The 27,893-nt window shown below is 41.1% G+C and overlaps 1 protein-coding gene across 1 annotated transcript; it reads right to left on the reverse strand.

The window, feature by feature from the left end:
* Positions 1 to 120: 120 nt before the first annotated feature.
* LOC135509421 (NEDD4-binding protein 1-like) lies at positions 121 to 27,893 on the reverse strand. The gene is made up of 7 exons (XM_064930068.1): positions 27,381 to 27,893; positions 24,177 to 25,702; positions 6,868 to 6,998; positions 3,795 to 3,891; positions 2,704 to 2,811; positions 2,444 to 2,545; positions 121 to 2,318 (listed from the first exon to the last, which is right to left on the reverse strand). Exons 1-7 carry the CDS (start codon positions 27,696 to 27,698, stop codon positions 1,937 to 1,939), a joined length of 2,664 nt encoding a protein of 887 aa, XP_064786140.1. The 5' UTR covers positions 27,699 to 27,893; the 3' UTR covers positions 121 to 1,936.

Below are 27,893 nucleotides of genomic sequence, written 5' to 3' on the forward strand. Positions count from 1 at the left end.
ATTCACTCTCTCTTTCTCTTATAATGTATATGGCTATTTTTAGTTTTCAGTCCATGTCTACACACCCCAACAAAACAGCTCATAAATGTATGGTAAGAACAAAGACAGCAACATACAGAATAAGAAAATTAATTATTGTTTATGACAAAAACATAGCCTTTTTAACTTTACCAGCCTGTGGAGATCATATACACACCCTGTCTTTCAAGTAACTGTGAGATACCCACAAAATGACTGTACTGGTGATACCACAGCATTTCCCTTCTCATAGAAATCTGAAAATGTTTTTAATTTTTTTTCTTTTTAAACCAAACATCAGTGACTGACATCCATTGCATTTTGTTGAGAGTAAACACATGGGGACTTGGAGACATAGACCAAAGTTTTACCTCACTGGTAGAATACACTGACAAACATATCCCAAAATAGTTGAATATTACTATTATACAGGGGTGGGAATTGCCAGGGTCCTCACGATATGATGCTGATACAATATGTCTTGCAATTCTATGTGTATTGCAATTCAATACTGTGATTTTATTGCGATTCCATGGTTCAAACATTGCTCACTATATGGCTGCTGCAGATAGATGAGAGAGCATGAGAAAACAAGTTTTGATCAGTAATATAAAAGTGCTGAAAACAAATTGTCTCCCTATTTAAAAAGATGGAAAATAAGCTATTAAGGAAAAACACTTGAGTTTTGGTGCAGTTATAGCCAACTAGTGCAAAAATAATATTGCGATATTGTCAAACCGATACGATATATCGTGAAATATAATATCCCAATCTGTAACTGTATCGATTTCCCCCCCATCACTACTGTTATACAAAACCGAAGTTATATACAACTGAAGCAAATTAATTTATTCATAATAGACACTCTTCTGTTTGTGGTAATGAGGAAGTGATTCAGCAGCAACTAGCCCCTGACAGCTTAGTGTACAGTGACCTCTGGTGGCCATAGCTGGTGACTGGGGTCTTATCCTATTGACCAACCATGAACTCCAGGTTTGCTATGTGTTACCATTACAAGGTAGTGACTTGCAAAAGAGAATGGCCAGGGTGTGCCAGATCATTGAGTAACATGGGTAAATTGTCTCTTCTGTCATCCGAGTCAGTCTGGGACTCTCCCGAAGATACAATGGTTATGTCCTCAGTGAGTGTAGTGGACATTCAGTACTGGAAGATGAGAGGCAGCCAGACTGACGTGTAGTAGGTAAGAAATATAATTTACTCATATTTTAGATAAAATATTAATATAAGATATCATTAACCTCAGCACAGGAGTGTGCTAGGACAGGGCACTGGGTCCTCCAGACCCTGCCAACCTGGTACTAAAGCACTGTTTTGTGATTCACTGGAGCAATTAGGCAGATTGAAGTAAAAAAAAAAAAACATCTTTATGGGCTGCTGTATTTTTTCGTAGATGTTCACATAAAACAATATCTACACATGTCACAATTTTCATATTTGCTCAATCAAATAATATAAACTGTAATTATATTACATCATGAACAAAATAACTTTTCCTTCAGCAGTTATAACAGCAATTTCAACACAATTTTGGTTTCACACTTTAAAGACCTAAGTATTCAGAACAAATATGTGCACATCATATGCCAGCTGGACAGTTTCTCCCCACATTCCATGGTTTCACTAGAAAGCAAACTATTTAGAAATGTCATAGAAGTGCATTTGTGCTAGTGGATATGTTCCATGGACACTGTTGAACTTAAACAAAATGTGGAGAAAATGGAGACTGATGCCTTCCAAACAAATAGCCATCCCCAATAGCAGTGCAGTTTATCATCGTCTTTAATAAAAAACATCTCAGTTTTCCGTACATAGGCCTACTCTTGGCGCCATCATTCGACAGACAGACCTTTAAGTGTATCTGTGTGTGAGTGGCTGAGTACTGTATGTGAGCTTGGTTTCATCCCAGTAGAAGGCCTGACAGTGCATTCAGGTCCCTCATGTAGGGGTTGTCACACAGGATACGGTCAATGCGCTGATTCTGGCCGGGGAAGATATCGTACAGCTTACTTTTGAGCTCTATGGTTTCCGAGGGTGACCGCTGTGGAGGGGGGGACGGTGTTGGGGGAGGGGGGTGCGACCGCTGGAGAAGGGGTGAGGGTGTAGGGCAAGGGTGGTGCCACCCAGGGGGCCCAGAGTGCGGCCATTGGGAGGGTGGCCTCATCAAGGGGGTAGCTGAGGGATGGGGGGTAGCTGAGGGGCAGGGAGCAGACTGCATAGTGTGGACATGCTGCGGGGTGGCTTGGGGGTCCGGCCTCAGAAGAGGTGCAACTGGGCTCCGTCTGTGAGAGACACATGTTTGGTCAATATTCACACATACATGCTGTGTGTGCATGCATGTACGCACACATTACAGTCAGGACATAGTGTATGAACAATACTATCATCTCCTTTCTTTCACACACACCTGTTGTCCTTCCGTAAGAAAACATCCAGGTGGGGGCCATGTTTCCCCAGGGGGTCATCTGGGATCATAAAGTGGTCCTCCACAAAGGTAAACTGCAAAAGCCTTGAAAAAGGGGACAATCAGTGTTAGGGGAGAAGGCTTCTTAACATAATGTGTCCATGGATGATATATATATATATATATAAATATATAAATAAATAAATAAATAAATGTCTGTGGAGAAATTGGTGCATGTCTGATGATTGGTTAAAGGCCTTCACCTCTCTTGGATGATCTTCAACCATGCCTGTGATGTATTTACAAAGTCCCTCAGGTTGTCATTGGTGACGATAACCCCTCCTGTCTTCTCTGCCAGATGGAGCAGAAACCTGCAGGGGAGAGAGTGAAAGGACTGAGTCACCTGACAGTGAGTCAGTATGGATGAGGTGGCAGTAGAGAATGTGGGCAAGGCTCCCGAGTGGCAGAGGGGTCTAAGGCATTGCATCTCAGTGCAAGAGGCATCACTACAGTCCCTGGTTCGAATCCAGGCTGTATCACATCAGGCCGTGATAGGGAGTCCCATAGGGCGGCGCACAATTGGCCCAGCATTGTCCGGGTTTGGCCAGGATAGGTCGTCATTGTAAATAAGAATTTGTTCTGACTTGCCTAGTTAAATAAAGGTTCAATAAAAAAATCTCAATAAAAAGGTGAGCAAGGACCACCATCATGTTAGCAAAAAAAAACATTTACACTTCAATCAGTGTAGATGAAGGAGAGGAGGCAGGTTAAAGAAGGATTTTTAAGCCTAGAGACAATTGACACATGGATTGTGTATGTCAGTGCTTCAGAGGGTGAATGGGCAAGACAAAAGATTTAAGTACCTTTGAATAGGGTATGGCGCACCGGTTTGTGTCAAGAACTACAACACTGCTGGGCTTTTCACACTCAACAGTTTCCTGTGTGTATCAAGAATGATCCAACACCCAAAGGACATCCAGCCAACTTAACACAACTGTGGGAAGCATTGGAGTCAATATGGGCCAGCATCCCTGTGGAACGCTTTTGACACCTTGTCGTCCACATGACATGTGACTGGGGACTAAAATAAACTTCATAATAATGTGACGCAATGTTCTTTATCGCCAAACATATTGCACAAGTTGACTGCAAGCATTTACTTAAAAACTAGCTACAAATATTAAACTTAACAAAAAATAGTTTTTTTTCTTCTCCAAATATACTGCCTGAGCCTAGAAGGTATTCTTAATGTTTTGTACATTTAAGGGGGGGGGGGGTGAGGACACCGGGTGGAATATACAGAGGGTGGGTGGGCAGGCTGTATGACGAGGTGAGATGCTTGACTTAGCAGTACCTGTCATCATGTGAGGAAATCCACTTTCCACAGACCTCTCTGGAAGGAGTGAAGGAGAGCAGACGCAGGTCTTCCAGTTGATTCAGGTAATGTTGTTCTGTTGAGACACGTGGAGGAAATACACACATTTACACCGTGATGACCCGTCATTCTGGGCAGGTGGGGCACAAAAAAAAAATATACACTTATATATACACTACCGTTCAAAAGTTTGGGGTCACTTAGAAATGCCCATGTTTTTTAAGAAAAACATGTTTTGTCCATTAACCTCTCTAGGGTAGGGGGCAGCATTTGGAATTTTGGATGAAAAGCATGTCCAAATTAAACTGCCTTCTACTCAGGCCCAGAAGATGGATTTTTTATTTGTTTGTAGTTTTCTATTCACTGCCATTACAGTATCCATTGACTTAGGACTCCATTGACTTAGGCAGTTCCTATGCCTTCCACTAGATGTCAACAGTTTTTAGAAATGGTTTCAGACTTGTATTCTGAAAAATGTGGGAGTAAGAGCAGTCTGAATGAGTAGACCCTGCCGTGTCACAGAGCTTTTTCATGCGCACGACCGAGAGAGTGCATTTCTTGTTTACCTTTTATATTGACAATGTTTTTATTTATCCGTTATTTTACTAGGTAAGTTGACTGAGAACACATTCTCATTTGCAGCAACGACCTGGGGAATAGTTACAGGGGAGAGGAGGGGGATGAATGAGCCAATTGTAAACTGGGGACTGTTAGGTGATCGTGATGGTTTGATGGCCAGATTAGGAATTTAGCCAGGACACCGGGGTTAACACCCCTACTCTTACGATAAGTGCCATGGGAACTTTAATGACCGCAGAGAGTCAGGACACCCGTTTAACGTCCCATCCGAAAGACGGCACACTACACAGGGCAGTGTCCCCAATCACTGGCCTGGGGCATTGGGATATTTTTTAGACCAGAGGAAAGAGTGCCTCCTACTGGCCCTCCAACACCACTTCCAGCAGTATCTGGTCTCCCAACCAGGGACTGACCAGGACCAACCCTGCTTAGCTTCAGAAGCAAGCCAGCAGTGGTATGCAGGGTGGTATGCTGCTGACGTTAATCTCCGGTTTAAATATGATTGATTATTTAGGCTAAAAACCTGAGGATTGAATATAAACATTGTTTGACATGTTTCTATGAACTTTACGGATACAATTTGGATTTTTTTGTCTGCCTGTTGGGACTGCGTTTGAGCGCAAACAAAACGGAGGTTTTCGGATATAAAGAGACTTTATCGAACAAAAGGAACATTTATTGAATAAATGAATGTCTTCTGAGTGCAAACATATGAAGATCATCAAAGGTAAGTGATTAATTTTCTCTATTTCTGACTTGTGCAACTCTTCTACTTGGCTGGTTACGGTTTGTAATGATTTGTCTGCTGGGCTATGTTCTCAAATAATTGTAAGGTATGCTTTTGCCGTAAAGCATTTTTAAATCTGACACCGTGGTTGGATTCACAAGAAGTTAATCTTTAAACCTATGTAAAATAGTTGTATCTATTCTGAATTTTTATAATGAGTATTTCTATATTTGAATTTGGCGCTCTGCAATCTCAATTGATGTTGGCCAGATGGGCTAGCGTCCCACATACCCTAGAGATGTTAAAATAACACAAATTGATCAGAAATACAGTGTAGACATTGTTAACGTTGTAAATGACTATTGTAGCTGGCAACGACAATTTTTTTATGGAATATCTACAGCGATGGACATTAGACCAGTGGAAATCTGTCCTTTGGTCTGATGAGTTCAAATGTAAGATTTTTGGTTCCAACCGCCGTGTCTTTGTGAGACACAGAATAGGTGAACGGATGATCTCCGCATGTGTGGTTCCCACTGTGAAGCATGGAGTAGGAGGTGTGATGGTGCTTTGCTGGTGACACCGTCTGTGATTTATTTGGAATTCAAGGCACACTTAATCAGCATGGCTATCACAGTATTCTGCAGAGATACACCATCCCATCTGGTTTGCACTTAGTGGGACTATCATTTATTTTTTAACAGGACAATGACCCAACACACCTCCAGGCTGTGTAAGGGCTATTTGACCAAGAAGGAGAGTGATGGAGTGCTGCATCAGATGACCTGGCCTCCACACAACCGACATCAACCCAATTGAGATGGTTTGGGATGAGTTGGACCACAGAGTGAAGGAAAAGCAGCCAACAAGTGCTCAGCATATGTGGGAATTTCTTCAAGACTGTTGGAAAAACATTCCAGGTGAAGATGGTTGAGAGAATACCAAGAGTGTGCAAAGCTGTCATCAAGGCTACTTTGAAGAATCTAAAATATATTTTGATTTGTTTAACACTTTTTTTGGTTACTACATGATTCATGTGTTACTTCATAGTTTATGTAGAAAATATTAAAAATAAATAAAAACCCTTGATTGAGTAGGTGTCTCCAAACTTTTGACTGGTACTGTACGTCTGTCCTACCTCGCTCATTAATGTCTTAAATCAAAATGACAGATTGCTTCTTATCTGCTCGTAGTTTGTACATCTCAATTGTCAATTGTCAGTAGAAGCCACATTTGTTCAAGCAAGTCAGCCATATCAGCTGTTTAAAAACAGGCTGTAAATGAGGCTGAATTAACTTTCGCTGTCAGACAAGGCTCCGCTGTAAGCCAGGTGTAGCGGTGGTAAGGATTCACTCCATGGTGCTGAAAAGAAAGCACTGCTGTTGCGACAGCTCTATATAGGACCTAACAGTTTGTGGGCACCGTTTGTCACCGTTATGGTGAAATTAATGTATTGTTCAGTGTTGTATCTTTGCTGGCAGGCATTAAAAACATTTTTGGGAGTTTACCCCACCAAGATTTACATGCTAAAATCACCACTGCATTTAAACATATCCTTAACAGAGCACACATGGAGCACATTATAACTATTCAAACATGAATCCTCCCAACTATTTTCCAACAGTCTTTCAACTGACCAAAGCCTTGGATGGCTTTCCTACCGGTACATTTTTTACCACCCAAAACCAGAAGGATGAGATTTAGCACAGGTTGAGGTGGCCTGTGCTGTGGCGTGTCTGTTCTGACCTGTGGTATAGCGGTCTCTCTTCTGCCTCCACTGAGGCACAAAGACGGTGATCTCCCGGTGGCCCCGACTCCAAAAGGCCTCAACAGCAATGGCTATCCCCCGGCAGGAGAAGAAACGGTGGAGGCCGTGCCTAAAGAGGAGCAGGAGGAAGACGGGGAGGAAGGGTTATTTAGCAGTGATTAGGTTTAGGACGGCCTTATAACTAATACATCAAGTGATTGTTGTATTTCAGATTGCCAAATTGATGACTGCCTTCAAACGATATTGTCACAAATGCCAAGTGTCGGCTGGAGTGGTGTAAAGCTCGCTGCCAATGTACTCTGGAGCAGTGGAAATGAGTTCTCTGGAGTGATGAATCACGCTTCACCATCTGGCAGTCCAACGGACAAATCTGGGTTTGGTGGATGCCAGGAGAACTCTACCTGCTGGAGGAGGAATAATAGTCCGGGGCTGTTCATGGGTCAGGCTAGGCCCCTTAGTTCCAATGAAGATAAATCTTAACACTACAGCGTACAATGACATTCTAAACGATTCTGTGCTTCCAACTTTGTGGCAACAGTTTGGGGAAGGCAAGACAATTTCCCTGTGTACAAAGCAAGGTCTATACAGAAATGGTTTGTCGAGATCGGTGTGGAAGAACTTGACTGGCCTGCACAGAGCCCTGGCGTCATCCCATCAAACACCTTTGGGATTGGATTTGGAACGCCGACTGCGAGCCAGGCTTATTCACTCCAACATCAGTGCCGACCTCACTAATTCTCTAGTGGCTGAATGGAAGCAAGGCCCTGCAGCAATGTTGTAGCATCTGGTGGAAAGCCTTCCCAGAAGAGTGGAGGCTGTTATAGTAGGAAAGGGGGGGTCAACACCGTATTAATGCCCATGATTTTGGAATGAGATTTGAGACAAGCATGTAGTGTATGAGGTAAATCCATTTTAATCACTTTTTGACAGCATCACTTTTAATTTAAACAAACTTTCAATACACGTTTGCCCATGGAACAATTGGTCAGAAAGTGACATTTTGGACCTGAATGCCAAAACATTCAGGAGATAAAGCTGCTCAAAGTTAACCCATTTGTCATACCCCACCATACCATGAGACATGCATGTCTTCATCACTAGGAAAGATACACGGTTGAGTGTATCATTTAAAAGCGTACAAACAGTGTTGTCAAATTACTTGTTTATTTCTCGAGAAGAAAACACATGAATTGTCATTTTTAAACCAGTAACATCAATGATCTAAAAATGCGTAAACTCAGATGTTCTTCTTTTTTGCGTACACTACAGTTTAAAGGTTTGGGGTCACTTAGAAATGTCCTTGTTTTTGAAATTAAAGCACATGTTATGTCCATTAAAATAACGTCAAATTGATCAGAAATACAGTGTAGACACGGTTAACGTTGTAAATGACTGTTGTAGCTGGAAACGGCTGATTTCTACATAGGCGTACAGAGGCCCATTATCAGCAACCATCACTCCTGTGTTCCAATGGCACGTTGTGTTGTTTTTTTCCCTCCTTAATATTGCAGAAAGATTGTTTCTTCCATCGATGTCATTGTTTGTATCATTTCCAATTCCCCATATATATATATATATATATATCTCCATATATATCCATATACATATACACATACAGTGGGGAGAACAAGTATTTGATACACTGCCGATTTTGCAGGTTTTCCTACTTACAAAGCATGTAGAGGTCTGTAATTTTTATCATAGGTACACTTCAACTGTGAGAGACGGAATCTAAATAAATCCAGAAAATCACATTGTATGATTTTTTAAGTAAGTAATTTGCATTTTATTGCGTGACATAAGTATTTGATCACCTACCAACCAGTAAGAATTCCACCTCTCACAGATCTGTTAGTTTTTCTCTAAGAAGCCCTCCTGTTCTCCACTCATTACATGTATTAACTGTACCTGTTTGAACTTGTTACCTGTATAAAAGACACCTGTCCACACACTCAATCAAACAGACTCCAACCTCTCCACAATGGTTGGCGAGCAGGGTAGCCTAGTGGTTAGAGCGGTGGACTAGCAACCCGGAAGGTTGCAAGTTCAAACCCCTGAGCTGAGAAGGTACAAATCTGTCGTTCTGCCCCTGAACAGGCAGTTAACCCACTGTTCCTAGGCCGTCATTGAAAATAAGAATTTGTTCTTAACCTCTTGGAACTCCCCATCCCGGATCCGGGATCGTGACTAAAGCCTCAGGCTCATTAGCATAACGCAACGTTAACGATTTCTGAAAATCGCAAATAAAATGAAAATAATGCGTCTGCTCTCAAGCTTAGCCTTTTCTTAACAACACTGTCATCTCAGATTTTCAAAATATGCTTTTGAACCATAGAAATGGACTAATTTGTGTAAGAGTATGCAAAGCTAGCATAGCATTTTGAGTAGCATTTAGCACGCAACATTTTCACAAAAACCAGATAACCAAATAAATAAAATCATTTACCTTTGAAGAGCTTCGGATGTTTTCAATGAGGAGACTCTCAGTTACATACCAAATGCGCAGTTTTTCCTGAAAGCGTCTGTGTGTAGGAGAAATCGTTCCGTTTTCTACATTGCATCTGGCTACCGAAACGAACCGAAAATTCAGTCACCTACAACGTCAAACTTTTTCCGAATTAACTCCATAATATCGACCGAAACATGCAAACGTTGTTTAGAATCAATCCTCAAGGTGTTTTTTCACATATCTCTTCGTTGATATGCAGTTTGTGGAAGCCGGCTTTCCCCTCAGAATCGCATGGAAAAATACCAGCAGCTGAAAAAGACGCACCAATTTCGACGGAGGACATCGGGCGGACACCTGGAAAATGTAGTCTCTTATGGTCAATCTTCCAATGATATGCCTACAAACGACAGAAAGGGCAGGCTCATTCCTCTCGCATTCACAACCATATAAGGAGACAATGGAAAACGGAGCCTCAAAAATCCTGCTGGTTTCCTGGTTGCCGTTTCATCTTGGTTTTGCCTGTAGCTCCCATTCTAGGGCACCCACAGACAATATCTTTGCAGTTCTGGAAAATTCAGTGTTTTCTTTCCAAAGCTATCAATTATATGCATAGTCGAGCATCTTTTTGTGACAAAATATCTTGTTTAAAACGGGAACTTTTTCATCCAAAAATGAAATAGCGCCCCCAGAGTTTCAAGAGGTTAAGATGAAGATGGGTCGTGGCTGGGTCTTCCAGCATGACAACGACCCGAAACACACAGCCAGGGCAATGAAGGAGTGGCTCCATAAGAAGCATCCTGGGGTGTCCTAGCCAGTCTCCAGACCTGAACCCAATAGAACACAATAGAAACAGGAAACGTATGGTCTCTGTAATTGCAAACAAAGGTTTCTGTACCAAATATTAAGTTCTGCTTTTCTGATGTATCAAATACTTATCTCATGCAATAAAATGCAAATTAATTACTTAGAAATCATACAATGTGATTTTCTGGATTTATGTTTTAAATTCCGTCTCTCACAGTTGAAGTGTACCTATGATAAAAATTACAGACCTCTACATGCTTTGTAAGTAGGAAACACTGCCGATTTTGCAGGTTATCAAATACTTGTTCTCCCCACTGTATATACAGTGCCTTGCAAACGTATTCGGCCCCCTTGAACTTTGCGACCTTTTGCCACATTTCAGGCTTCAAACATAAAGATATAAAACTGTATTTTTTGTGAAGAATCAACAACAAGTGGGACACCATCATGAAGTGGAACGACATTTATTGGATATTTCAAAAATTTTTAACAAATCAAAAACTGAAACATTGGGCGTGCAAAATTATTCAGCCCCCTTAAGTTAATACTTTGTAGCGCCACCTTCTGCTGCGATTACAGCTGTAAGTCGCTTGGGGTATGTCTCTATCAGTTTTGCACATCGAGAGACTGAAATTTTTTCCCATTCCTCCTTGCAAAACAGCTTGAGCTCAGTGAGGTTGGATGGAGAGCATTTGTGAACAGCAGTTTTCAGTTCTTTCCACAGATTCTCGATTGGATTCAGGTCTGGACTTTGACTTGGCCATTCTAACACCTGGATATGTTTATTTTTGAACCATTCCATTGTAGATTGTGCTTTATGTTTTGGATCATTGTCTTGTTGGAAGACAAATCTCCGTCCCAGTCTCAGGTCTTTTGCAGACTCCATCAGATTTTCTTCCAGAATGGTCCTGTATTTGGCTCCATCCATCTTCCCATCAATTTTAACCATCTTCCCTGTCCCTGCTGAAGAAAAGCAGGCCTAAACCATGATGCTGCCACCACCATGTTTGACAGTGGGGATGGTGTGTTCATTGTGATGAGCTGTGTTGCTTTTACGCCAAACATAACGTTTTGCATTGTTGCCAAAAAGTTCAATTTTGGTTTCATCTGACCAGAGCACCTTCTTCCACATGTTTGGTGTGTCTCCCAGGTGGCTTGTGGCAAACCTTAAACAGCACTTTTTTATAGATATCTTTAAGAAATGGCTTTCTTCTTGACACTCTTCCATAAAGGCCAGAGTTGTGCAATATACGACTGATTGTTGTCCTATGGACAGAGTCTCCCACCTCAGCTGTAGATCTCTGCAGTTCATCCAGAGTGATCATGGGCCTCTTGGCTGCATCTCTGATCAGTCTTCTCCTTGTATGAGCTGAAAGTTTAGAGGGACGGCCAGGTCTTGGTAGATTTGCAGTGGTCTGATACTCCTCCCATTTCAATATTATTGCTTGCACAGTGCTCCTTGGGATGTTTAAAGCTTGGGAAATCTTTTTGTATCCAAATCCGGCTTTAAACTTCTTCACAACAGTATCTCGGACCTGCCTGGTGTGTTCCTTGTTCTTCATGATGCTCTCTGCGCTTTTAACGGACCTCTGAGACTATCACAGTGCAGGTGCATTTATACGGAGACTTGATTACACACAGGTGGATTGTATTTATCATCATTAGTCATTTAGGTCAACATTGGATCATTCAGAGATCCTCACTGAACTTCTGGAGAGAGTTTGCTGCACTGAAAGTAAAGGGGCTGAATACTTTTGCACGCCCAATTTTTCAGTTTTTGATTTGTTAAAAAAGTTTGAAATATCCAATAAATGTCATTCCACTTCATGATTGTGTCTCACTTGTTGTTGACTCTTCACAAAAAAATACAGTTTTATATCTTTATGTTTGAAGCCTGAAATGTGGCAAAAGGTCGCAAAGTTCAAGGGGGCCGAATACTTTCGCAAGGCACTGTACATACATATACCTATATAGACATAGATCTTTTTTTATAGAATATACCTTTATTATTCCCCGCAAACCCTACCACCCTTCCCCCAATTGGAGTAAACTAATAAACAATAACACTTAGGCTTCTACCTTCAGTATATACATCTTATACACATTTTACAGTCACAATCTATTTTACAATAATTATATTTTGTTTGTTTTTAGTCCTTTTTAGCCCTCTATTTCTGATATCCATCCAGTTTGATTTGTATTTGTGCTATTTCAGAAAATTTCTGAACCTATATACATTTTACAGACCCCATATGTTTTACATTGGTTATCTTGTTATTAGTCCCACCCTTCAGCTCCATTCAACCCCTCCGATCAAACTCAACACCATCCATTTTGGATTTCTATTTGCCATATATTTTTCAACTGTGCTGTGATGCTTGACAAAAGTACTGAAACTTTCTATTCACATAGCTTTTACAGATTGTAAATTAAAAATATTTCTTTCTAAAAGAATTATTAAATTATAGATTGATTGACTACGGCTTTTCAAATCACCCAGTATTGCTGTCTGCAGCGTTAGTTCTAGGCAAATGTTGCAATTCTTCAGCCATTCCTGGACCTGTGACCAAAAACGAGCTACATATGGACAATACCAAAAATAAATGATCTAATGACTCTGCCTCCTCACAGCAAAATCTGCAGAGCTGGGAAGATTGTATCCCCCCATATATATAACATCCTATTGGTTGCAAGAATTTTGTATAGTAATTTAAATTGAAAAATTTGAAGTTTTGAATCCAGCGTTCTTTTGCGTATCAATTCATAGACCATGTGCCATGGAATGGGTACATGGAAAATCTCTTCCCAATTATTTTGCAATTTATATGGCACAGCTGTCAGTTTTTGGTCCTTAAATGAAACTGGTATATTTTATTTATTTATTAGACTTTTCTTTAATCATTTATGTTCTTTAATACAGGGCTGACATACAAGTTCTTACTTTTTTCCCCTTCTACTTGCCTCTTCCATTTTTGTGGTAATGCTGCAATTAGTTGGTTGTAATTTTGGGTAGAGCAGACATTTCCATATTTCTGTGTTAGCTGCATGTGTGACATAACTCCACCAGTCTTATTCATGATATCATTCACAAAAAAAATACATTTTTTTAACATTTATTTGAAAAATACATTTTAAAAAAATATATAAATTAGTATATTTGAGTTTAACCACAATATTTGTTCTGGCTTTTCAGGTGGATTAAACTGAAATTGCAGCCAACTTCCTAGGGCTTGTTTAAAAAAATATATATATATATTGTGGAGATGATTTCCTTTTCAAACAACCAAAAGTGAGCAGGTGTAATCTGAATAAAAGGGAAAAAGGTCATTCTTGAACATAGGATGAGACATTCCTACCAATTTACTAGAGAACCAGTTTGGATTTAAGTATGACTTTAGTACAACTTAATCATTTCTGCCCTCCAAATTCATATTCGTTATATCCGATATATATCGGCTTGTCATTCCAAATAAAATTGAATATTTCTTTGTTCATATAATTTAAAAAGCAGGTCACTAGGTGTAGGCAAAACCATAAGCAAATAGGTCAACTGAAGTGTTAATCAGGGTGATTTTTCCACAAATAGACAGGTATTTTCCTTTCCATGGTAGCAAGATCTTATCTATTTTTGCTAACTTTCCATAAAAATGTATTGGAGTGAGATCATTTCTTTCTTTTGGGATTTGTATAACGAGAATGTCCACATCTCCGTCAGACTATTTAATTGGAAAACTACACGGTAATGTAAAATTTGCATTTTTTTCATGCAGAGAGGATAGAAAAAGTATCTAGATCCTCTGAGTCCGTGGAGAGATTCTAATTTTGGTTTTAAAAGAAAACAATATTCAGCGTACAATAGCACCTTCGTTTTTAAGCCACGGATTTCTAACCCCTTAATATTATTGTTTGATCTAATTTTAACAGCTAACATTTCGAAGGCAATAATATGCCGATAGTGGAAACCTTGTTTTACTCTAGATAGTTTTAAACTTTCTGAGATGTAGCCTTGGTTAGTGCGCACTGCGCCCGGCCCGCCACAGGAGTCGCTGGTGCGACAAGGACAAGGACAAGCCCTCCCTAACCCGGACGACGCTAGGCCAAGTCTTTCTGTACAGATGTTAATTTTACATTATTATTAGGAAAAAATCCATACAATTAGTTTCAGTTAGTGGAGATGGAAGAGACTGAAATGAAAACATTCTTAAAGTACTTTACTTCCTCTTTCAAAATATCATTCGGTGAATCATGCGTGATTCCATCATTTGTAACAAGTTTCAACACATTGTTTTTGTAGCATTTCTATATTGAAACAGAATTTGGCATGTTATGTTAGCTAATCCAAGTTTATCATTGTAAAAGGCTAATTGATCATTAGAAAACCCTTTTGCAATTATTTTAGCACAGATTAAAACGTTTATGCTGATTAAAGAAGCAATAAAACTGGCCTTCTTCAGACTAGTTGAGTATCTGGAGCATCAGCATTTGTGGGTGCCGATTACAGGCTCAAAATGGCCATAAAAAAATAACTTTCTTCTGAAACTCGCCAGTCTATTCTTGTTCTGAGAAATGAAGGCTATTCCATGTGAGAAATTGCCAAGAAATTGAAGATCCCGTACAACGCTGTGTACCACTCCCTTCACAGGACAGTGCAAATTGGCTCTAACCAGAATAGAAAGAGGAGTGTGAGGCCCCGTTGCACAACTGAGCAAGAGGACAAGTACATTAGAGTGTCTAGTTTGAGAAACAGACGACTCACAAGTCCTCAACTGGCAGCTGCAAGTTGAGGACTGTCCAGGTGGCTGGTCTCAGATGACCCCACAGGTGAAGAAACCGGATGTGGAGGTCCTGGGTTGGCGCGGTTTCATGTGGTCTGCGGTTGAGAGGCCGGTTGGACGTACTGCCAAATTCTCTAAAACGACATTGGAGGCAGCTTATGGTAGAGAAGTTAACATTCAATTCTCTGACAACAGCTCTGTTGTTCATTCCTGTAGTCAGCATGCCAATTGCATGCTCCCTCAACTTGAGACATCTGTGGCATTGTGTTGTGTGACAAAAGTACACATTTTAGAGTGGCCATTTATTGTCCCCAGCACAAGGTGCACCTGTGTAATTATCATACTGTTTAATCAGCTTCTTTATATGCCACACCTGTCAGGTGGATGGATTATCTTGGCAATGGAGAAATTCTCACCAACAAGCATGTAAACAAATTTTTGCACCATATTTCAGAGAAATACGCTTTTTGTGTGCATGGAACCTTTCTGGGATCTTTTATTACAGCTCATGAAACATGGGAACAACACTTTATATGTTGCATTTATATTTAATGTTCATTAGAATTACTAACACAAACCCACCCACGATCGAATGTCCACTTAAATGGTAATGTCTATTCTATTATGTATATTTCTAGCTACAACCTATCAATGTTTCCTATGGAGGACTGACAGTATGATATAAAACAACAGATATTCCTATTCAAGTCAACTGAATCATTCCATGACACCTACCATTTCAGTTTGTTCTGAAATTTTTTCTGTAGTTAAATCTGCTGTCTATTTTTTTAACAGGGGAAGAAACCCATCAACAGATTCACAGGGAATACATTACATAGTATGGAAAAGCAATACTCCAAGAAACAGCTTCATACTAAGTGTCAAACATAGAGAATTGATACTGTATACTGGTTGTTGGGGAGGGATTGGCATGGGGTGTGGGGGGTTTGTGAATGGCTGTTGTTTTCCCCCCGGGATTCCTCATGTCTTACTCATTGGTCGGAACAAGTTTGGTTCAAATCGGATGTTGGGTACTATATTTATTGAATATTTTGTGAATCCTATAAATAAAGAAATTGCCAATTTAGGTGCAATCAATTAGCTTAATTTCTCAGAGATCAAATGATATTTTAACAAAATATTTTCAGGAAAGCTAGTTGTATATGTTACTAACTACAGAAACTATTTCAGAATAAGTGGACCTCCAACCATCTTTGTGGTACCATTTGAATGTTGAAAATTGTATTCCCATTTTAGTACATTTATCAACCAAAGCATGACATCCACCCTGTATTCAAGAGCATGCTCTGTCTGAACCGATGGCGGGCATAACACAAAAACCTTATATCAGGGATGGGCAACTTTAAAACTAATTTCATGCAATTCTACACATTTGCCAGAGGGTGGAGGCAAATGTTTGTAGTTAACGGATGATCAATGGGCCCCTCCCCGGTGGGTAATTCGACCATGCTTACTACAAGTTTAGTAGCTGGCCGCGGGGCCTACAAAAGGGGGTCGCCAGTTGCCAATTCCTGCCTTAGATTATGTAAAATAGAGTATAAGCTACAACATATGTGAATATGAAAAAAGCTAGATCATTGACATTAAAATGGTAAAAAAAAAATATATATATATTTTTATGCAAAACCTTTTTTTCCAGATTTTTAATTTTTTTTGAATGACATCCCTGTTTGTCAGCTTTTAAATAAAATCAATCTCAACTGGTTTTCTTTTCCAGTGATGAAGATGTGGCTGTCTCATGGTATGGTGGGTTATGCAAAATGGTCAACTTTGAGCACCCGTATCTCTTGAATGTTTTGGCATTCAGGTCCGAAATGTCACTTTCTGAAAGTTGTACAATTATACATCAAATTCTACCGAGTTGTTGATCCTTCACAATACATTAATCTAAAAACTAGGGATGCGCGATATAATCAGTGAACATATCGGAATCAGACGATATTAGCTAAAAATGCCAACATCGGTATTGGCCAATGTCTAGTTTAACGCCCGTTGTGCAAAACCGATGTTACAGCTGACATGCATACCTATATAACGAAGGTACATGATGTAATCATGGAGGTGTGTTGGGTCATTGTCCTGTTGAAAAACAAGTGATAGTCCCACTAAGCGCAAACCAGATGGGATGGCGCATCGCTGCAGAATGCTGGTTAAGTGTGCCTTGAATACTAAATAAATCACAGACAGTGTCACCAACAAAGCACACCATCACACCTCCTCTATGCTTTACGGTGGGAACCACACATGCGGAGATCATCTGTTCACCTACTCTGTGTCTCACAAAGACACAGCGGTTGGAACCAAAAATCTCAAATTTGGACTCATCAGACCAAAGGATAGATTTCCACCGGTCTAATGTCCATTCGACCACGAAGGCCTGATTCACTCAGTCTCCTCTGAACAGTTGATGTTGAGATGTGTCTGTTACTTGAACTCTGAAGCATTTATTTGGGCTGCGATTTCTGAGGCTGGTAACTTTAATGAACTTATCCTCTACAGCAGAGGTAACTCTGGGTCTTCCTTTCCTTTGGCAGTTTCATCATAGCACTTGATGGTTTTTGAGAGATGTCGTAAATTCCTGAGGATCTCCTCATGAACACACAGTATAGAGAGAGTACATTTTCATAGAGAACAAAGGAATTCCTTCCACCTCACAGAACTTGAGGTACGAACAAATTTCATGTTCCAGAGAAAGTATAAAAGATCGGTGAAGAATCCAGCTACAAACTGGTCCGTTTATTACAACTTGGGGAAGATCATGGGAGACGGTGCGGCCACATTACCATAACGCTGTTTATATAATAGCCTCAGATATGAGGTTTACATCTAATTGTTGTATAAGATTAATGAGTGAGTATGATACTGTTTACACAATTTTACAATGTGATTTTGGACTGTTTAATGAAGGAAAACTCAAAAAGGAAATTGGAGTTAACTAAATCAGAGGACCGCCCCTGAGCCCAGTTAGGGTCAGGCGTCCTGGGACAGCCCCTTTCTGCAATTCCGAATAAGACCCAACTTTGAGAAATTATCACCAGACCATGTTTTTCTCCATTAGGAGGGGAGAAAGGTTGTAGACAATTGCTGAATCTTTTAACCATACCACGTGCTTAAACTCTTAGACCATCGATACCGACAGAATAAGAACAAGTCTTTGATATCAAGTACTAGTCTGCAGCTAGGAATTTGGTATCATTGAACGTGAAGAACGACAACCGCCAAAACATCCATTCTATAACAAATGAATGAATGTCATTCTGAACTAGCCCATCTAACCAAGACAGAGAGAGAGAGAGAGAGCGAGGACGAAACTCTCCAACAGAAACAAACTTTTCACCAGCGATCAAGATGACACACTGAGCATAAATATATATATTGATTGCAATTGTTCCCGAATGAGTGATTGTTCATGTGCAAAGGATTAGCATTTCAATTGTTATAATTATCACTCTGTAGTGACTTCTTAGTTGACCCCCACTTCCCCTTTTGTCTAACAAGCCACCATGCCGGTTTTAATGTGATATTTCAGTTTTGTGCAAAAATCTGTTTTTGCTTTTGCATTTTGGGGTATTGTGTGTAGATTGATAGGGGGAAAACAAGTTAATCAATTTTAGAAGTAAGAAAATGTGGAAAAAGTCAAGGGGTTTGAATACTTTCCGAATGCAATGTTTATCTAAAAATAAGATTGACATAGGGTTAGTTTATATTACTTGAAGTCCAAATAAAAATAGTGAGAGTGCTGAACAATATGAGCAGAGACCGTTTTAAGTAGAAACCATAACAGGCCTTGCAAACAAACCTCCAGAAAGCATGACGAACACATACACACAAAAGCTCAAAACACACAAATCTCAATTTTTGTGAGGCAATACAAAGTTACTGGGAAGTTCCCTCTTAAAGAGAAAGTGAGTTCAAACAGGATGTGCAACTAACCCCAGTACCATTGACGTGGATAGTAAAATCACCTTGAAATATGCAAAAAAAACTAACACAAAAAAAATTCCCCCTTGTAGTTTTCTAAAATAAAACCCCCATACTTGTTCATACTTCCAGTAATGACTTCAGTAGACAGAATAAAATTGCTTAGGGCAAGAAGGAAGAAACAGGAAAACTGACAAAAGTGAAGAAAGAGAGTTTATATTAGGCCATTTCCATGTAAAAGGACCCATGAGCACCAATGTGACGTTCATAGGAGCATATCCAACTGGGTGTCAAATAAAAGCTAAGAGTCTATATTTCTGAGAAATTTCAGCATAGATACGTTTTTCAACCATCTTGCATTCTAAAAATTAGGAATAAGCTAAGGCTTTGATTTCTGGTCAAACAGATGGGAAAGGGGTCTACCAGAAAAAGTCTTAAAAAGTATTAGAAATATATCAAAACACAATCATGTTGATGTAAAGACCCCTGCCAACTAATATCAACACATACTTAGTTTTGGAGAAAAATGTCTGTCTTCTGTACATTTAAGAAACATTGCCTTGCGATTTGAAATTCCATTACCCAAACCCCACATATCTTTAAGATATTTTCTAATTTCTCTCCCTCATGACAAGACAGGATAATAAAAGTTCACATTAATAACAAGGTAGGCCTATCAATTAGTTAGTGTTTTTACTTGTATAATTGTGTTTATGCAAGTGATTAGAACTCAGAATTCTGTTACCAAATCGTTAACAGATTTTCAACAATTGAATTGGCTACAATGGGAAATCAAAGTAGTCACAAACCACAGTTGGTTTCACAACTACAGTACAGTAAAGAAGTAGAGTATAGTTCATTATAAACTGGGTGGTTTGAGCCCTGAATGCTGATTGGCTGACAGAGGTGGTATATCAGACCGTATACCACAGGTATGACAAATAATTTATTTTTACTGCTCTAATTATATTGGTAATCATTAAGGCACCTCTCTGGGGTTTGTGATATATGGCCAATACACCACGGCTAAGTGCTGTTTCCAGGCACTCTGCATTGCATCATGCCTAAGAACAGCCCTTAGCCGTGGTATATTGACCATTTACCACACCCCCCTCGGGCCTTATTGCTTAATTATGGTGTGGAATTCCCATTGTTAGAGTCTATCCTGCCCATGATATACTAAATATACACATGACCACATTCATAAAATGTGCCATCGTTTACGTTGTCACCTAGCAACGCACTACTACTTTTACAGATCCACTGTCTCATCTGCCCAGCCATGCAACTTATAAACTTGATCTCCACTGTAAAAAGTATCTAGACATTATCTTCGACATTTGCAACATCGTTGCAATATTGAAATTCGATCTCCACCCTGTCCCATAATAATAAACGTGTCAGGAGTCGAGACAGGCAGCTTTTTTCTCAGCCAGTCGAAATCATGAAACAGCATAATGCTTTATGGATATATACAAAGAAATTTCAATAGAAAACAGGTGAACCTAAACTAAATGCAGCTCGCTTGCCGTCTTTCCAGCTTCAATCTGAAGTGATTGTGTTAGCTATGTAGTTGGCTAACTAGCAAAGGAGCTAGGACAGCGTTTCCTAAACTCGGTCCTCGGGATCCCAAGGGGTGCATGTTTTATACAGCTTTAATTATACAGCTGATTCAAATAATCAACTAATCGTCAAGCTGTGATAATTTGAATCAGCTGTGTAAAACCAAAACGTGCACCCCTTGGGGTCCCGAGGACTGAGTTTGGGAAACGCTGGGCTAGGAACATACAAAGGAGGAACTTTTTAAAATAACGGTTGTCTTACTGGCATAACGTTTTAATAACCTTGTAAATCTCTCCTGGACAGGCAGACGGTTTTTTGGGGGGTGGGGGGGTAGCCCCTTTTATCCCCTTATTTCGTGATATCCAATTGTAATCCAATCTCATCACTGCAACTCCCCAACGGGCTCGGGAGAGGCGAAGGTCGAGTCATGCATCCTCCGAAACATGAGCCCCCACTTACGCGCTTCTTGACACCCACTTCTGAACACAATTGACAACTGAAGTCAGCCTGCAGAAGTCCAGACCGCCACAAGGAGTCACTAGAGCGCGATGAGCCAAGTAAAGCCCCCCCCCAATACGAATAGAATTAACGACTAGAGAACGCCTAAAATTGTACTTGACAACCAGGGTTAGGATTAGAGGTTGACCGATTAATCGGAATGGCCGATTAATTAGGGCCGATTTCAAGTTTTCATAACAATCGGTAATCGTTATTTTTGGGCGCCAATTTTTTTATATTTTTTTTATACCTTTATTTAACTAGGCAAGTCAGTTAAGAACACATTCTTATTTTCAATGACGGCCTAGGAATGGTGGGTTAACTGCCTTGTTCAGGGGCAGAACGACATATTTTCACCTTGTCAGCTCGGGGGATCCAATCTTGCCTCCTTACAGTTAACTAGTCGAACGCTATAACCACCTGCCTCTCATTGCACTCCACGAGGAGCCTGCTTGTTACGTGAATGCAGTAGAAGCCAAGGTAAGTTGCTAGCTTGCATTAAACTTATCTTTATCCTAAAAAAGAATCAATCAATCATAATCACTAGTTATAACTACACATGGTTGATGATATTACTAGTTTATCTAGCGTGTCCTGCTTTGCATATAATCGATGCAATGCTGGGGGAAGATTTAACAAAAGCGCATTTGCAAAAAAAGCACAATCGTTGGACGACTGTACCTAACCATAAACACTAATGCCTTTCTTAAAATCAATACACATAAGTATATATTTTTAAACCTGCATATTTAGCTAAAATAAATCCAGGTTAGCAGGCAATATTAACCAGGTGAAATTGTGTCACTTCTCTTGCGTTCATTGCACGCAGAGTCAGGGTATATGCAACAGTTTGGGCAGCCTGGCTCATTGCGAACTAATTTGCCAGAATTTTACGTAATTTTTTACATTTATTTTATTTTATTTCACCTTTATTTAACCAGGTAGGCTAGTTGAGAACAAGTTCTCATTTGCAACTGCGACCTGGCCAAGATAAAGCATAGCAGTGTGAACAGACAACACAGAGTTACAAATGGAGTAAACAATTAACAAGTCAATAACACAGTAGAAAAAAAATAGTCTATATACTTTGTGTGCAAAAGGCATGAGGAGGTAGGCGAATAATTCCAATTTTGCAAATTAACACTGGAGTAAATGATCAGATGGTCATGTACAGGTAGAGATATTGGTGTGCAAAAGAGCAGAAAAGTAAATAAATAAAAACAGTATGGGGATGAGGTAGGTAAAATTGTGTGGGCTATTTACCGATAGACTATGTACAGCTGCAGCGATCGGTTAGCTGCTCAGATAGCAGATGTTTGAAATTGGTGAGGGAGATAAGTCTCCAACTTCAGCGATTTTTTTTTTTTTGCAATTCGTTCCAGTCACAGGCAGGTTGAAGGTTGTGCAATGTAACAAGAATATTTAGACTTAGGGATGCTACCCGTTAGATAAAATACAGAACGGTTCCGTATTTCACTGAAATAATAAACGTTTTTTTTTTCGGATTCGACCATATTAATGACCAAAGGCTCGTATTTCTGTGTGTTATTATGTTATAATTAAGTCTATGATTTGATAGAGCAGTCTGACTGAGCGATGGTAGGCAGCAGCAGGCTCGTAAGCATTCATTCAAACAGCACTTCGTACATTTTGCCAGAGGCTCTTTGCAAGCACAGCACTGTTTATGACTTCAAGCCTATTAGCCAAATGGCTGGTGTAACCAATGTGAAATGGCTAGCTAGTTAGCGGGGTATGCGCTAATAGTGTTTCAAACGTCACTCGCTCTGAGACTTGGAGTAGTTATCCCCCTTGCTCTGCAAAGGCCGCGGCTTTTGTGGAGTGATGGGTAACGCTGCTTCGAGTGTGGCTGTTGTCGATGTGTTCCTGGTTCGAGCCCAGGTAGGGGCGAGGAGAGGGACGGAAACTATACTGTTACACTGGCAATACTAAAGTGCCTATAAGAACATCCAATAGTCAAAGGTATATGAAATACAAATGGTATAGAGAGAAATAGTCCTATAAATACTATATTAACTACAACCTAAAACCTCTTACCTGGGAATATTGAAGTCTCATGTTAAAAGGAACCATCAACTTTCATATGTTCTCATGTTCTGAGCAAGGAACTCAAACGTTAGCTTTTTTACATGGCACATCACTTTTACTTCTCCAACACTTTTGCATTATTTAAACCAAATTGAACATGTTTCATTATTTATTTGAGGCTAAATTGATTTGTATTGATGTATTATATTAAGTTAAAGAAGTGTTCATTCAGTATTGTTGTAATTGTCACTATTACAAATACATGATAAAAAAATAAAAAATAATCACCCGATTAATCGGTAACGGCTTTTTTTGGTCCTCCAATAATCAATAATCGGTATTGAAAAATCATAATCGATCAACCTCTAGTTAGGATATGGCCATGTCACAGCCATGATAAAAATGTCATAGCACATGGCCTCATGTATTATTAAGTACAGTACAGCACAGTAAAATAATATCAAATTATTGTTCAGTACAGTACTGTAGAGATCAGTCAGTAAAGAAAAGTAGAGTATAGTTCAGTACACAGTAAAGCACACTAGAGTTGCGTACACTATAATTACTGTATTGTCCTGTAATCTACATTATTGTATATACTCCACTGTACTGTTCTGTACGGTACTCTACTGAATTGTACTTTGATGTCCAAAGTTGTGAAACATAGATGTCTTGATTTGTTCAGATTTGGTCTGGACCAACCAAATTTGGTCTTATTTAGGAGCAGAGCTCATTAAATAAATGTGTTTTTGTAAAATGTTCAGTGTAAATTGTTCAAAGTAGTCATTGTGCAGAGAGTTGTATGGTTGGTTAAACTTTGAAACCAATGGTTTTTGCATATATTTTAAGTGAAACATTTGAGTCTCAGCGCAATTCCGTTACTGTGGAATTGCCCATTACTATTACTTATTTCATAGTCAGAGAAAGATTTTCCCATCTGGAAAGCCACTTAGATGCCCCCCACTGCAGCCATGTGCTAGGCCTATCTACTCATATATATACACACATATATTTACAGTGGGTTACTGGAAGAGCTCTCAGCTATGAGCATTTCTAATGTTACCCATGAGAAAGTCCTGACTGAGGCTTACACTCTTGCTTTTACTCACACACCAGAGCTCACATAGGCCTACACACAGGTGGTCCAGACAAAGTCTTATCTGATGATGACAAAATGTGTGTGGGTACAGTAAGAGGGGGGGCTACTCACGCCATGGCCACGTTGCTGCCGTCGATGATGATGTGGCGGAGGTCAGGGTGTCCAGGCTCGTTCTGTAGGGTCAGGGTGTAGGGGGTTCTTAGGGACTCATGGAAGCGGGTCGTGGCAGTCAGGGGTGGTGGAGGGGGCTCTGTACGGGGTGGAGGGACCCTGGCTGACAGGGTCTGGTAGGAGCAGCCTGGCCTTGTACCTGCTGGCTGGGTCGGACACTGTGGTGTGCTCCGCAGTGCCGTCACACTCTCCACATGTACCGGCCCCATGGTCTGAGCCCCCCCCCGGGAAAAGTAGTCCATCCTGGACCTCGATGGAGGATCCAGCTGCTCTGCCGTCCTGGCCTTAACGCCAGTCATAGTGTCGGAACTGTCCTCGTCATCATCAATGGTGATGATATTGTAAGCAGCCCCCTGACCAGTGCTGCTCCTCTTTAGTATCACTGTCTGCAGCATGCTGCTACACTGTCCCCTCTGTCCCACAGCATTGCTGCTGAGTGGCTTAATGTTCTCCTTGGACTTAACATCCAGGGCTCTGTTTGGTATTCTATCTGGCCCTCTGTCCTTATCCCTGGAGAAAGTAGTGGAGGAGGAAGATGAAGACTCAGGGTTGTGGGTTGAGGACGCCCCACCTCGCTGCCCCTCTGTTCTCTGGCTCTCCTCCACAATGCGCTCCAGCAGCAGGAAGGTGTCCTCTGTCTGGCCCGTCTCCCTCACCACCCTCTCCACCACCTCCTGCTGGTAGCCCATGGTCCTAAAGAAGTTCACCAGGCACCGCAGGTTGGTCTCAGGGGCCACAGCTTCCCGGTCATCCGCACTATCAGTGGAGTCCAGCACCATAAGCCCCATGTTGGCCTTGGAGGGAGTCTTAGCTCGGCTGTCACTGGTTACAGTGTGGCGCTCTTTCTCAATCGACTCACCCCTCCTCTCTAGGGAGAACTGCCTCTTGGTGTCCCTCAGCTCGCTCTCTGACGACCGCCGCTTGTGGGAGGGTCGGATGCCATTCAGCAACCCCGCTTCGGCCCCGGCTGGAGCCCCAGCCACCTTCTCCTCAAAGCTGGTGTCCACGATGCGGTTGGAGAGGTCAGTGACAGGGGTGCTGCTTTGGGAGCGATCCTGGTCCACGTCTATAACCCCACCAGGCTGAGTGGGGCTCTGGGCAAGACCTAGCAGCTCCTCCTTCAGGGCACTGGGTAGCAAGAGCAGCTCCATGGCGTACTTATCGTCTCGCTCCTCCACAAACGTCTTGAAGGTGCGTTTGACGGTCTGCTCCCTGTCTCCGGGCAGGCTCCGCTTCTCTTGGAAGAGAGCAACAAACTGCTGCACACGGCTCTGTGCCATGACGACAGACTCAACGCAGCCCAGCAGGCGCAATCGCCCCGGCTCCAGCACCACAACCTCAGCGCTGGTGTCCCGCAGCAGCCGATCCAGGAACAAACCCCGGGCACCGGCAAAGATGCAGTGGATGTCCACAGGGTAGCGCTCCACCTGCTGCAGCTCTGGGTCACAGAGACCTTTCAGGTACTCCTGCAACAACACAGAGTCAACACCAGTTAGAGAAGTAGACATGCAAACAACATAAAATGATTTGTCCAACCTCAACTTACACAGGTGTAGGCAACACACCTAGTTCATAAAGTACCATGGATGGGGATCTAGACTACATCAGTGTCAGTGTCTCCTGACCCCTCCTGTCTCAGCCTCCAGTATTTATGCTGCAGTAGTTTGTGTCGAGGGGGGGGGGGGGCTAGGGTCAGTTTGTTATATCTGGAGTACTTCTCCTGTCCTATCCGGTGTCCTGTGTGAATTTAAGTATGCTCTCTCTTATTCTCTCTTTCTCTCTCTCGGAGGAGGACCTGAGCCCTAGGACCATGCCTCAGGACTACCTGACATTATGACTCCTTGCGGTCCCCAGTCCACCTGGCTGTGCTGCTGCTCCAGTTTCAACTGTTCTGCCTGTGATTATTAGTATTTGACCATGCTGGTCATTTATGAATATTTGAACATCTTGGCCATGTTCTGTTATAATTGCCACCCGGCACAGCCAGAAGAGGACTGGCCACCCCACATAGCCTGGTTCCTCTCTAGGTTTCTTCCTAGGTTTTGGCCTTTCTAGGAAGTTTTTCCTAGCCACCGTGCTTCTACACCTGCATTGCTTGCTGTTTGGGGTTTTAGGCTGGGTTTCTGTACAGCACTTTGAAATATCAGCTGATGTACAAAGGGCTATATAAATAAATTTGATTTGATTAAATAATTTCACATGAGAAGGTCCATGTTCAAAGCTTTTTGAAACTGATAATAGGATGCTCAGGGATACCCCCTCTCCGCCTGCCCAAGAAAACGTCACTCATCATCTTCAATGACAACTCGGTCATCATCACATTGACTGTAAATTGGTAAGATTGAAAAGTGGAAGATGGGAAGTTGTAAGAAATCAACTGAAACCCAATGAGGAAATCGCAACATCTCAACAGTTTCCTGAAATATTTGATGAATCAGCCTCAAGTTTGAGATGCCCTGGCTGTCACAATACATACGTGTCTCCTCTCCATAGAGTGCACATGGTTTCCTGATGACTATGTACACCAGGGAGAAAAATGACGTGGCAAGGCATAAATATGTTGGGGCTTCCGTTTTCTGTGTTCTCAATCGGGTTGAAGGGGATCCAAGTTTACTGGCACCAATAGTAATATAATATTACCCAATCCGGTGACCTGTACATTGAACTTCATCTGCCCATTACACAATGTTGGCAAAGGGAAACTCAAGATACTGAAGTGTAAAATATGTTATGACTGCTGTTTTTAGAGTTGTAGAATAAACGGGAAATCAGTACTGAACTTGAACACAAGTGTCATTGACACCCATCATGCAGTCGGGATCTTATGTAATGATGTTGTAAACCTGGCACCCAGATGGACTAGTTTTATAATATTTACTAATATAATCTGTACAGTTAGCTAGAAAGAAGATTACACAAAGCCTTATATTATGAAACTCAAACAACTTTTCATATCAGCATTTTTACATTGGTCATATCATACCTATTCCAATCAGGTACCTCTTATTTTATTACCACCACATAACATTTAAGGATGGACCTTTGCTCTACCAACGAAAGGTATTTTCTATTGAACTGCATAACTGACAAAAATAAATAAACACTTGAAGAATCGGCCTTTCATTAATCACAGTCAATGTTTACCTTTGCCTTCGACACGTCGTCTCTCTTTCCCTTGAGTTTAAGCCATATCTGCCTTGATGCTGTACTACAGTGGGCTCCAGTACGGTCCAAAAGGCCGATAATTGTGAAAGCTACCTGGAAAACCTGTTCTACTTTGCGTTTAGCGCAATTCAGTTCTCCTTGCTTGTTTTCAAGGACCGCAAATTCGTCCACTGTCAGGACCTCTTGCTGTTGTTTGCTCGCTACTGGTGATAGCCTGTTTTCGGGCGGTTCCGAACAGGTTACCTCGGTGACTCGCTTCATATCAAGGAGGGGCCGCGTTGTTGACATTCTGTTCATGAATATCTGTCCCTATTGACAACGGAGAGTTTTAATATTTTAACCATTCGGCGTCATGTCGATCTTTACCCTCATTCCTGGTTTCCTGTGATCTATATTCCTCTTCCCTGCGGTGATATATTACCTAGAGTAATCCTATTTTAAAACAACTTTTTACACGACAATCCCAACGCATCCGGAAAGTCCCAGTGATGA

This window comes from Oncorhynchus masou, chromosome 22 (genome assembly GCF_036934945.1).
Source record: "Oncorhynchus masou masou isolate Uvic2021 chromosome 22, UVic_Omas_1.1, whole genome shotgun sequence".
NCBI lineage: Eukaryota > Metazoa > Chordata > Actinopteri > Salmoniformes > Salmonidae > Oncorhynchus > Oncorhynchus masou.